Genomic DNA, 13575 nt, shown 5'->3' on the forward strand with positions numbered 1-13575 from the left:
CTAAATAAAAAAGTATATATATGTGTAGTGTTCTTACTGGTAGGAACCCACTGGTTCCACCAGCCCACAGGGGATTATTGTGTCCGTCCACCCGTCCGTCGTGCAGGGAGGGGCTGGGTGGGAAGGGAGGGGCTGGGTGGGGAAGGTGGGGGCGGGTGGGGAGGAAGGGTGGGGAAGGGCTGGGTGGGGAGGGTGGGGAGAGTGGGGCTGGGAGGGGAGGGTGGGGCTGTGTGGGGAGGGGCTGGGTGGGCTGGGTGGGGAAGGGCTGGTCACCCCGTGGTGCCCTTATAAAACTCAACGTTTAACCTACTCACGCCGGCTTGTGCCCGCCCTCACAATCAGCCATATTTGCGGAATACACCACGCCGCCGTTGACCCTGGCCATTGACCGAGCAAACCAACGTTCCTACCAGCTCCCTCCGCAGAAATGTGTTTATGGAGGCACACACTTGAACTCGGAGGCAACACGTTGATTTACTCAGCCCAACAGGGACCGCTACGGAACATTTCACAAGTGAACTCGACCCCAACAGGTCCGTAACGTACTGCCGACCATCCCGTCGAGTATTCGACCGACGACCCAGGGCGGAAACCGAAGACTGTCGGACACATCTTCTTGGTTCTTTCGGTAAAGTCACGTAGAAGGGAAGCAATAAAATAATAAAAATAAAACATAATAAAATTAAATAATTCTCACGACGTTTCGGCCACAACGCAGGCAGCAGACCTCCACGAGGGAGCCTCGATCGCTCTCAGGACCCCGGATTTTATTCCGATGAGCCCCCTTCAGGATTCTAGATGTGAAGCTTTCGTGACTGCAAGGATTCATATTCTTAGGTTTTTTCGGTAAAGTCACGTAGGTGAAAAAATTAACCCGTAAAAACAAAGTTTTTCACTCTAAATCCTTTATATGCGTGGCGGCTAGAGTCCTCTCGTCCTCTGGCTTGAGGTGGCTGCCACCTATGGGTCAGATGATTGCCTGCCACCATTAAGCAATTGGTAATTAAATATAAAAAAAATTTCCTAAAAAGTGTAAAGTTATGGAATTTTGTTTTCACGAAAATAAATTGTCACGCACAATGAGTCTATGTGCAAAATGTCAGCTCGATTGGATCACGGGAAGTGGGTTAAAAAACGACCGAAAGATTTGCACGCTCGTAAGCGAGCAAACAAGCAAGCAAGTGAACTTAATATAAAGGATTTAAAAATCAAAATTAATAAAAGTAAAATAAAAAATAAAATAAAAATCACGACGTTTCGGAGGCAACACAAGCTTCCGTCTTCAGGTGGAACCGTCACAGCCCGACAGCTGTATCAAGTAAATGAGAGATTCCAAGAGATACTACCCCGTATATATACTGGTTAAGGGGGGAGGGGGATGGGTCAGGACCGGTCCAGTTTTATTATTATGGTAAGGTGCGGCTTGACACTACGGCTAGTCTACATAACAAAAGGACTGAGCCTTTATTACCTGGCCCACCCCCCCCCCCCCCTTTCAGGATCTCTCCAGAAGCTTCTCGGCCCTCATCACGTGTCCCCCGAGTCCCCTTTGGGGCCCCCTCGCAACTCTGTCCCGGTCACGTGCCCTCTCGGGTTCACACAGAGAATCACGTCCTAACTTGCCCCTTCTCCGACCACTCTCACCAGAACCATGCCCCGCCCCCTATGGTCCCGCTTCCATGTCAAATCAATTCTGGCGGCAGAGAGAGAGACTCGGGACGTGCATTTCCACTCTCGTGACGGTAGTTGTCGCTAACGCCATTGTGACCCCTTTTACGCCACTACACATACAAGGGGTGGAGAGCAGTGAGTGTTCGGGTGGGTGAGTGAGTGAGTGTTCAGGTGCGTGAGTGAGTGAGTGGGTGAGTGAGTGAGTGTTCAGGTGGGTGAGTGAGTGAGTGGGTGAGTGAGTGTTCAGGCGGGTGAGTGAGTGAGTGGGTGAGTGAGTGTTCAGGCGGGTGAGTGAGTGAGTGGGTGAGTGAGTGTTCAGGTGGGTGAGTGAGTGGGTGAGTCAGTGTTCAGGGGGGTGAGTGAGTGAGTGAGTGTTAGGGTGGGTGAGTGAGTGGGTGAGTAAGTGAGTGTTCGGGTGGGTGAGTGAGTGGGTGAGTGAGTGAGTGAGTGTTCGGGTGGGTGAGTGAGTGAGTGAGTGAACAACTATCATCAATTCCACTTCCACAATCATCACAACCACCGCCACCACCACCGCCACCACCACCGCCACCACCACGACCATCACCACCTTCCAAAAGACAAAGATCCCCCAATAGCCTTAATAAACTGTAGGGGAAAGTGCTGTTAGCGAGCACCAACGAAGGCCGGCACGGCACACGAGGGGCTGGGTGCCTAACGCTACGCCCGGCCTCCTGTCTCCCCAGTGACGATGTTTACACATCGCAGCAGCTACCCATTTGAGGCTGAGCCGACCGAGGGGAGGCCCAGGACCGGTTCAGATAATCGTCACTGGTGTTATCTATAAGTGGGAATCAAACTCGGGTCGCCGGGTTCGTAGCGCAGCGGGCTAACCGCTGACACTACCGCTCCCCACCATCACCACCATCACATCTCTATCCTCACCACAACCACCACCCCCCCCCTATCTTAACGACTATCACCACCTCTACCCCATCACCACGACCTACACCATCACCACCACCACCTCTACCCCACTACCACAACCTACACCATCACCACCACCGCAACTCATCACCACAACCTACACCAACACCACCACCGCACCATCACCACGACCTACATCATCACCACCACAGCACCTCACCACCACCACCACCTACACCATCACCACCACCTACACCATCACCACCACCGCACCTCACCACCACCACCTACACCATCACCACCACCGCACCTCACCACCACGACCTACACCATCACCACCACCTACACCATCACCACCACCTACACCATCACCACGACCTACACCATCACCACGACCTACACCATCACCACCACCTACACCATCACCACCACCTACACCATCACCACCACCTACACCATCACCACGACCTACACCATCACCACCACCTACACCATCACCACCACCTACACCATCACCACCACCTACACCATCACCACGACCTACACCATCACCACCACGTACACCATCACCACCACCTACACCATCACCACCACCTACACCATCACCACCACCTACACCATCACCACGACCTACACCATCACCACCACCTACACCATCACCACGACCTACACCATCACCACGACCGACACCATCACCACCACCCACACCATCACCACCACCTACACCATCACCACCACCTACACCATCACCACCACCTACACCATCACCACCACCTACACCATTACCACGACCTACACCATCACCACGACCTACACCATCACCACCACCTACACCATCACCACCACCGCACCACATCACCACCACCTACACCATCACCACCACCTACACCATCACCACCACCTACACCATCACCACCACCTACACCATCACCACCACCTACACCATCACCACGACCTACACCATCACCACTACCTACACCATCACCACCACCTACACCATCACCACCACCTACACCATCACCATCACCACCACCTACACCATCACCACGACCGACACCATCACCACCACCTACACCATCACCACCACCCCCGCACCTCACCCATCACACGCCGCACCTCATCGTGGCGACGACGTCGCACAGGAACTTGAGGCCCTCGTTCCAGTTGGCGCGGCTGCTGCTGCTGCTGCTGGCGGCCCTGAGTGCGTCGGCCAGGCCTGCAGCGAGCAGGCCCGCCAGCCAGGGCCGCCACCCCGGGTCGGAGTCGAGCGCGTCGCGCGTCCACTCGAGGTAGGAGGCCACCAGGGGCCACCACGGCCCCCCGCCGCCGCCGCCGCCGCCGCCACGGGGCACGGGGGGAGGGGCCGCGACCAACGAGCCGAGCTCCGAGCAGAGGCGAGACGGTACGGAGAGCAGCGCAGGGGCCACCGCGGCGGAGTCACAGCGCAGGTGGCACAGCGAGAAGAGGCCTGGGGAGGGGGGGGAGGGGGAGCGGAGGGGAGGTGAGGAGGGGTGAGGTGAGGATGGGAGGGGAGAGGTGAGGAGGGGAGAGGTGAGGAGAGGTGAGGAGGGGAGAGATGAGGAGGGGAGGGAGAAGAGGGGAGAGGGGTAGGATGGGAGAGGTGAGGAGGGGAGAGGTGGATGAATGAGTGAGTAGGTGAACAGGTGGGTGGGTGAGCAAATAGGTGAGTGAGAGGGTGAGTGAGTAAATGCGAGAATTGGTGAGTCGGTGAGTGGGTAAGTGAGCGATGTGAGCGAGTTGGTGGGCGAGTGGGAGTTGGCAAGTGAGGAGCCGAGAGGAACGGCGAGTGAGTGGGCGGAGAGCGAAAGCGATTGAGTGCAGGGAGAGTCAGTGAGTGATGGCCGTGTTAAAACAGGCGCCACGGTGGCTAGGAGATGTTACCTGCCTCGCCTGGGATACAGGAGGTCGTTGGTTTGATGCCGACCCTGACGCCTGCTGCTGTATATTTGGAGTTTGCGTGTCTCTCTCTCTCATCATCATCACGGTGGCTAGGAGATGTTAACTACCTCGCCTGGTGTACAGGAGGTCGTGGGTTCGATCCCGACCCTGACGCCTGCTGCTGTATATTTGGAGTTTGCGTGTCCTCTCTCTCTCATCATCATCACGGTGGCTAGGAGATGTTAACTACCTCGCCTGGTGTACAGGAGGTCGTGGGTTCGATCCCGACCCTGACGCCTGCTGCTGTATATTTGGAGTTTGCGTGTCTCTCTCTCTCATCATCATCACGGTGGCTAGGAGATGTTAACTACCTCGCCTGGTATGCAGGAGGTCGTGGGTTCGATCCCGACCCTGACGCCTGCTGCTGTATATTTGGAGTTTGCGTGTCTCTCTCTCTCATCATCATCACGGTGGCTAGGAGATGTTAACTACCCCGCCTGGTGTACAGGAGGTCGTGGGTTCAATCCCGACCCTGACGCCTGCTGCTGTATATTTGGAGTTTGCGTGTCTCTCTCTCTCCCCGTGGTCGCGTGGATTTTTCTCCGGGTCCTCCGGTTTTTCCCCTCCACATTCACAATCGACGTCAAGCGTCGATGCTGTATTTGGCCGCTAGAAATTTCCACACGGTGACAAGGCACTTAGTTGAGCTTTCATTTGTGTTGGCCAGGTCGCTTCTGATACAGAGCCCTACAGCTCAGTGGGCCCACACCTTGTAAGATAGAAAGAGTCGAGTATCGTGTCGACACCGACCGTGTATCTTCTTGGTTCTTTCGGTAAAGTCATCACGTAGAAGGGAAGTAATAAATTAATAAAAATAAAACATAATAAAATAATTCTCACGACGTTTCGGCCACAACGCAAGCAGCCGTCGTCCTCAGGTGAAGAAACAGGTCTGTCGAGAAGACAGCGTCTGAATGACACGCCCCAGGCTTGGAGTGTCTATTCAAGCTGGGTTGGAGGGGGAAGGGCGCCTTGACAAAATAATTTGCATATCAATAGGAATTTAGCATATTTATGGGAAATGCAGATATGGGATTCGTACTACTTGTGAAGTGCGTAAGAGGTGGGAAGGGGGTTTTAAAGTCATTATGCCCGTGCATTATGCGGGATTAGCAGAATCAAAGGGAGGGGGGTAGGAGTAGCATTAATGAAGTGAAGGAATGTTAATAGTATGTAGCTGCAGACACCGACCGTGTAGTTACTCATCAAGTCCTTGACTTGGTCCCCAACCCGGCGTGTCGGACACGGCAAATCGCGAGCCCACTCACCTCTCCACACGGCGAGACGCACGGCCATCGAGTCCGCATTCACAAGGTCGAGCAGCTCCAACATACGTGACGTCACTTCCTGCAGCTGAGGATAAAACCGTGACCAAACAAAAATTAAAGGAATCCACCCATCGGACGGCGAGCCATTTGAACGCGCTGCTACACGCAAGCTCACGGGATGTTATTTGACATGAAACGAGGGGTGTGTGGGGTGAGACAAAAACTGCGTTCAAACCATCACACACCTGCCAAACCACAAAGTCTGCAGGTCGCAGCAACGCTCACCCACACAGTGAACGAAGCCCGCTCACCCGCTCACCCGCTCACCCACACAGTGAACGAAGCCCGCTCACCCGCTCACCCGCTCACCCGCTCACCCGCTCACCCGCTCACCCGCTCACCCACTCACCCACTCACCCGCTCACTCACCCGCTCACCCAGTCACCCACTCACTCACCCGCTCACCCACTCACCCACTCACCCACTCACCCGCTCACCCGCTCACTCACCCACTCACCCGCTCACCCGCTCACTCACCCGCTCACCAAGTCACTTACTCGGATACCACAGGTCACATCACTTCTCTTTCTGCTCCACTTTGGAAATCCTTCCTTCCCCCCCCCCCGCACATCGTCTGTTTTCCCAAGCACTTATTGCCTTCTTTGAGGAGTAAATGAAATTTAAAAAAACTCGTCAACTCGTATGTTACAACTGTGATAGCGCCGTTTGTTGCTGGACGCTTTAAGTTTTTTGAGCTGTGCAAAGTAAAAAAAAGTAAAATATTACACTCCTTTACCAGTGGCAAAATATATATAGGCATCATATGTTTGCAATAAGCACAACACAAGCAGTCAACATGCAAACAAAAAGAAACAACTCTGATGATGATAATGATATGCATTGTTCTTGAAGTTGATTGGTCCACACCCGAGACAGCTTTTCTTAGAGCCTAGTCTCCATTGGTGTTGGACCAGATGACGCCAAAAGGCGTACAACTCAAACATGATGCCTTGTATAAAGGTGTCAGTTTTTGTACCAGTTGAAAGGGCAAAAACCTATTACTAAAATATTACAATTAGAAAAAAAATTCTGTAAATAAAAATAATAATACAAATATATACATCTTCTTGGTTCTTTCGGTAGTCACATAGAAGGGAAGTAATAAAATTAATGAAAATAAAACATAATAATATGTTTTTTATTATTATAATAATATGTTTTTTATTATTTTATTACTTCCCTTCTACGTGACTTTACCGAAAGAACCAAGAAGATGAATCCCTGCAGTCACGAAAGCTTTAAATCGAAAAATATATACAATTAAAAAATTAACCCGTAAAAACAAAGTTTTTCACTATAAATCCTTTATATGCGTGGCATCGGTTTTATTTTATTATTCATTTCTGTTTTTCTTGAGTAAGAGTTTCATTTTTATCACGTTGGTATTTTAAATTAAATATGAAATATTTTTTTTCCTAAAAAGTGGAAAATTTTGGAAAATTTTCACGAAAATAAATTGTCACGCACAACGAGTCTGTGTGCAAAATGTCAGCTCGATTGGATCACGGGAAGTGGGTTAAAAAACGACCGAAAGATTTGCACGGTCGTAAGCGCGCAAGCAAGCAAGCAAGCGAACTTAATATAAAGGATTTAAAAATGAAAACGCGCAAGCATCGCCCCCTTCCCATCGCCGCGTCAAAACCCGAGCTCACGTCCGACTCTGCCGCCCCTTCCTCCGCCACCTGCGACGTCTCTCTCCGCTCCGCCACTGCCACCGCGACGGACAGGAAGAGGCGCACAAAGTTGTGGATGCCGGCCTCGCAGAGGTCCTGCATACGCCGCTTGTGGAATTTGGAGTAAATTCTGTGGAGGGAGGGAGGTGAGGTGAGGGAGGTGAGGGAGGGTGGTAGGTGAGGGAGGTGAGGGAGGTGAGGGAAGTGAAGTGAGGGAGGTGAGGGAGGGTGGTGAGGTGAGGGAGGTAGGTGAGGTGGTAGGTGAGGGAGGTGAGGGAGAGTGGTAGGTGAGGGAGGTGAGGGAGGGTGGTAGGTGAGGGAGGTGAGGTGGTGTGAGGGAGGTGAGGGAGGTGAGGGAGGTGAGGGAGGGTGGTAGGTGAGGGAGGTGAGGTGAGGGAGGTGAGGGAGGGACGTGAGGGAGGTGAGGGAGGTGAGGGAGGGTAGTAGGTGAGGGAGGGTGGTAGGTGAGGGAGGGAGGTGAGGGAGGTGAGGGTGGTAGGGGAGGGAGGTGAGGTGAGGGAGGGTGGTAGGTGAGGGAGGGAGGTGAGGTGAGGTGAGGGAGGTGAGGGAGGGAGGTGAGGGAGGTGAGGTGAGGTGAGGTGAGGAGGTGAGGGAGGTGAGGTGAGGGAGGGTGGTAGGTGAGGGAGGTGAGGGAGGGTGGTAGGTGAGGGAGGTGAGGGAGGGTGGTAGGTGAGGGAGGTGAGGTGGTGTGAGGGAGGTGAGGGAGGTGAGGGAGGTGAGGGAGGGTGGTAGGTGAGGGAGGTGAGGTGAGGGAGGTGAGGGAGGGACGTGAGGGAGGTGAGGGAGGTGAGGGAGGGTAGTAGGTGAGGGAGGGAGAGTGGTAGGTGAGGGAGGGAGGTGAGGGAGGTGAGGGTGGTAGGGAGGGAGGTGAGGTGAGGGAGGGTGGTAGGTGAGGGAGGGAGGTGAGGTGAGGTGAGGGAGGTGAGGGAGGGAGGTGAGGGAGGTGAGGTGAGGTGAGGGAGGTGAGGGAGGTGAGGTGAGGGAGGTGGTAGGTGAGGGAGGATGGGAGGGAGGGTGGTAGGTGAGGGAGGTGAGGTGAGGTGAGGGAGGTGAGGGAGGTGAGGGAGGTGAGGGAGGGAGGTGAGGGAGGGTGGTAGGTGAGGTGAGGTGAGGTGAGGGAGGTGAGGGAGGTGAGGGAGGGAGGGAGGTAGGTGAGGGAGGGAGGGAGGGTGGTAGGTGAGGGAGGGTGGGAGGGAGGGTGGTAGGTGAGGGAGGGAGGGAGGGTGGTAGGTGAGGGAGGTGAGGTGAGGAGGTGAGGGAGGGAGGTGAGGTGAGGGAGGTGAGGGAGGGTGGTAGGTGCGGGAGGTGCTGGAGGGCGGGTGGTAGGTGAGGGAGGTGAGGTGAGGTGAGGGAGGTAGAGGGAGGGCGGTGAGGTGAGGGAGGTGCGGGAGGGTGGTAGGTGAGGAAAGGAGGGCGGAGGCTGGTAGGTGAGGGAGGTGAGGTGAGGTGAGGGAGGTGAGGGAGGGAGGTGAGGTGCGGGAGGTGAGGGAGGGTGGTAGGTGAGGGAGGTGAGGGACGGGAGGGTGGTAGGTGAGCGGAGGTGAGGGAGGTGAGGGAGGTGAGGAGGGCTGGTAGGTGAGGGAGGAGGGTGGTAGGTGAGGGAGGTGAGGGAGGTGAGGGAGGTGAGGGAGGTGAGGGAGGGTGGTAGCGTGCGGGAGGGACGGGAGGGCGAGGGTGGTAGGTGAGGGAGGTGAGGGCGGTGAGGGAGGGTGGTAGGTGAGGGAGGTGAGGGAAGAGGGAGGGAGCGGCTGGTAGGTGAGGGAGGTGAGGTGAGGCTGAGCGGAGCGTGAGGTGAGGTGACGGGAGCGTGCGGGAGGGTGGTAGGTGAGGGAGGGAGGGAGGGTGGTAGGCTGAGGGAGGTGAGGTGAGCGTGAGGGAGGTCGAGGGAGGGTGGTAGGTGAGGGAGGGTGGGAGGGAGGGTGGTAGGTGAGGGAGGGCTGGTAGGTGAGGGAGGGAGGGAGCGGTGGCTAGGTGAGCGGAGGTGAGGTGAGGGAGGAGGTGAGGGAGGGTGGTAGGTGAGGGTGGTAGGTGAGCGGTGGTAGGTGAGGGAGGGCTGGTAGGTGAGCGTGAGGTGAGAGAGGGAGGGGAGGGAGGGAGGTGAGGGAAGTGAGGTGAGGGAGGTGAGGGAGGGTGGTAGGGGAGGGAGGTGATGGCGGGAGGGTGGTAGGTGAGGGAGGTGAGGTGAGGTGAGGGAGGTGAGGGAGGGAGGTGAGGTGAGGGAGGTGAGGGAGGGTGGTAGGTGAGGGAGGCTGATGGAGGAGGGTGGTCGGTGAGGGAGGTGAGGTGAGGTGAGGGAGCGGTGAGGGAGGGCGGTGAGGTGAGGGAGGTGAGGGAGGGTGCGTCGGTGAGGAAAGGAGGGAGGCGGCGGCTGGTAGGTGAGGGAGGTGAGGTGCGGTGCGGGAGGTGAGGGAGGGAGGTGAGGTGAGGAGGTGAGGGCGGGTGGTAGGTGAGGGAGGTGAGGGGAGGGAGGGTGGTAGGTGGGAGGTGAGCGGAGCGTGAGGGAGGTGAGGGAGCGGGTGGTAGGTGAGGGAGGGAGGGGCTGGTAGGTGCGGGAGGTGAGGGAGGTGAGGGCGGTGAGGGAGGTGAGGGAGGGTGGTAGGTGCGGGAGGGAGGGAGGGAGGGTGGTAGGTGAGGGAGGTGAGGGAGGTGAGGGAGGGTGGTAGGGTGAGGGAGGTGAGGGAAGGAGGGAGGGAGGGCTGGTAGGTGAGGGACGGTGAGGCTGAGCGTGAGGGAGGTGAGGTGAGGTGAGCGGAGCGTGCGGGAGGGTGGTAGGTGAGCGGAGGGAGGGAGGGAGGGTGGTAGGTGAGGAGGTGAGGTGAGGTGAGGGAGGTGAGGGAGGTGGTAGGTGAGGGAGGGTGGGCGGGAGGGTGGTAGGTGAGGCGAGCGGTGGAGGGAGGGTGGTAGGTGAGGGAGGGGGCGGGTGGTAGGTGAGGGAGGTGAGGTGAGGGTGAGGGAGGTGAGGGAGGGAGGTGAGGTGAGGCTGAGGGGAGGGTGGTAGGTGAGGGAGGTGCGGTGAGGGAGGGAGGTCGAGGGAGGGTGGTAGGTGAGGGTGGTACGGTGAGGGTGGTAGGTGACGGGAGGGGTGGTAGGTGAGGTGAGGTGAGGTGAGAGAGGGAGGGGAGGGAGGAGCGTGAGGGAAGTGAGGTGAGGGAGGTGAGGGAGGGTGGTAGGGGAGGGAGGTCGAGGGGAGGGAGGTGAGGTGAGGGAGGGCGGGCGGGAGGGAGGGAGGGCGGGGAGGAGGGTGGTAGGCTGAGGTGAGGGAGGGAGGGTGGTAGGTGAGAGGAGGTAGGTGACGGGAGGTGAGGTCGAGGAGCGGAGGGAGGTAGGTGAGGGAGGTGAGGTGAGGGAGGGAGGGAGGGGTGGTAGGTTGAGGGTGGTAGGTGAGCGGAGGGAGGTGAGGTGAGGGAGGGCGGTCGGGGCGGGAGGTAAGGGGGGAGGGAGGGAGTGGAGGGAGTGGAGGAGGGGACGGGAGGGGCACATAAGCCAACAAAAAAAACTAAAAAAGCGACATGATGAACGCAGCAAAGTGCCGAAAGACCGAGCATCTTTCTCGTCTGATGGTTAAAAAAAATTAGGGAGGGGGGCGACAGTGAGTTGAACTTGAGAGGTCGCTGGGTGGCTCACTCACTCACCCCACACACATACATCTACTCACTCATAATGAGGTTTTTTTATGGGTTCCGATCGCGTTAATATAAATGTGTCGTAAAAACCTCGACCACCCGACACAGCCGATTAGTAAGGTTTGTCACGTAAACAGAACGTGTCGAATTAGTTACGAGTTCAACACAAAAGTGTGTCTTGGCTGTGTCAGGTGGTGGCGGGTTGAACGACACATTTAAATTGACGAGATCTGAACCAAAAACTGTCATGGAAAATATCGGTCACGAAAGGCTACGTGTTAAATCCACTCACTCACCCATTCACCCTCTCATTAACCCACTCACCTATACATTCACTCATTCAGTCTCCCAGCCAGACATCCACTCACCGGCTCGCGCAAAGTTTCACTCACTTACCCAACCACTAACTGATTCACCCACCCATACATCCACCCACTCACTCAGTCAACCAATCAGTCTCCCAGCCAGACTCCAAATCCCTCATTCGCTTTATCACCTATCACTCTACTACAGAGACAGTCACTCACTCATTCACTTAATCGCTCATTTATTCATTCACCCATCCACTCACTCATTCAGTCTCCCACCCAAACATACACTCGGTCACCCACTCACTCATTCACATACCCACAACAGAGTTGGAACTAATAGGACCATGGGTGAAACTCATTTCCACTCAAGCCAACTTGCAAACCTTTGTGGATGAATTGCCAATAACACTGGTCAACACACTTTTTTCTGGCATAAGGTATTCCAACGATTTTAAGGTAATTTTGGGGTGCTGATTCCAAATCTGGCATCAGTTTTTGTCACATCAGGTTTTTGAGATATCAAATATTGCATTTTCAATAAAAACTGCAGAAGAAAAATCTTAAATAAATGTGGATATCTACATAAAATGATATTATAAACACACTATCCTAAAAATACAGCACCGTATTTTAACACTAAAGCAGTCACTGACTCGCAACAACTTGCAATCATAAGTGACAGATTATTTGGTTCTTTTCGGTTAAGTCACGTCTAAAAATAAAATAATATTTTATTTTTATTTTATTTTTAGACGTGACTTAACCGAAAAGAACCAAATAATAATTCCTGCAGTCACGAAAGCTCCTAAATTAAGATTATAAGTGACAGAGTTAATTTCGGGTAAAATCAATGAAAATGGGGTATGCCGATAGCATAAAAATGAGATGTGATAGAGCAAATCTGAGATCAGATTTGGAATCAGCACCCTGAAATTAGTCTACAACAGCTGCAAAAGTCCAGGCCAGAAAAAAACTTTTTTTGTTGTTGACCAGTGTAATACGATTTAAATCTTTCGTGACTGCAGGGATTCATCTTCTTGGTTCTTTCGGTAAAGTCACGTAGAAGGGAAATAATAAAATAAGAAAAATATTATATTATTTTATAATATTATTTCATAATATTATTTTATTACATTATTTTATTTTATAATATTATTTTATTATTTTATAATATTATTTTATTATTTTATTATGTTTTATTTTTATTATTTTATTACTTCCATTCTACGTGACTTTACCGAAAGAACCAAGAAGATGTTTTTTTTGTTGTTGACCAGTGAAATACGCTTGTGCTCCCTCTCACCTGCCCTTGATCTGAGCCCACGATCGCACACCGGGTCTCCCACATCGACCAATCAGGTAGCCAGAAAGGATGGCCACGAAGAGTTGGAAGCTGGTCCGCGATTGGATAGAATTGGCACGGTGGGCAGGACTTAGCGGGCAGCACGCCCGGACGTCGGCCAATAAGAGCGCAGGAGAGGTGGCGGCGTTGACCAATCCCTGCAGGCCGAGCCTCGGCACGTTGAAGAGATCGTTCTGTGCGAGAGACCATCATCCACGATCGATCGACTGCTGGATGAAGACTTGAGCCGAGGAACTCAAGAGATTAATGACTTATAGCATTACTCACAGAGGTACAGATTTAAGACTTAAAACACCCACCATGTCAGAAAATGGGGATGGGCTCACCGTCTGACACAGCCCTTTTAAAGCCCCTAAAGTAAAATAAGTATAACCCGTAAAAACAAAGTTTTTCACTATAAATCCTTTATATGCGTGGGTCCTCTCGTCCTCTGGCTTGAGATGGCTGCCACCTATGGGTCAGAGGATTGCATTGCACCATTAAGCAATTGGTGATTAAATATAATATTTTTGTCCTAAAAAGTGTAAGATTTTGGAATAGTTTTTTCACGAACATTAATTGTCACGCACAACGAGTCTGCGTGCAAAATGTCAGCTCGATTGGATCACGGGAAGTGGGTTAAAAAACGACCGAAAGATGTGCACGGTCCTAAGCAAGCAAGCAAGTGAACTTAATATAAAGGATTTAAAAAAAGAAGACATAATCCCAAGAACTCGAGATTACCGGCTTATAGCCCTGACA

General features: G+C 53.6%; 1 protein-coding gene across 1 annotated transcript in view; it reads right to left on the reverse strand.

Annotated features, from left to right (window-relative positions):
- The window catches only part of LOC144735748 (protein MMS22-like), a 175215-nt gene that overhangs the window by 106572 nt on the left and 55068 nt on the right, over positions 1 to 13575 (reverse strand). Inside the window, exons 13-16 of the mRNA XM_078618246.1 lie at positions 12775 to 13007; positions 7496 to 7646; positions 5784 to 5868; positions 3673 to 4024 (exon numbers count right to left, since the gene is read on the reverse strand). Coding sequence (XP_078474372.1) covers positions 3673 to 4024; positions 5784 to 5868; positions 7496 to 7646; positions 12775 to 13007 — 821 coding nt within the window. The remainder of the gene's footprint in view (positions 1 to 3672; positions 4025 to 5783; positions 5869 to 7495; positions 7647 to 12774; positions 13008 to 13575) is intronic.

This window comes from Lampetra planeri, chromosome 57 (assembly GCF_965212315.1).
Source record: "Lampetra planeri chromosome 57, kcLamPlan1.2.h2, whole genome shotgun sequence".
In the NCBI taxonomy this organism is placed as follows: Eukaryota; Metazoa; Chordata; class Hyperoartia; order Petromyzontiformes; family Petromyzontidae; genus Lampetra; species Lampetra planeri.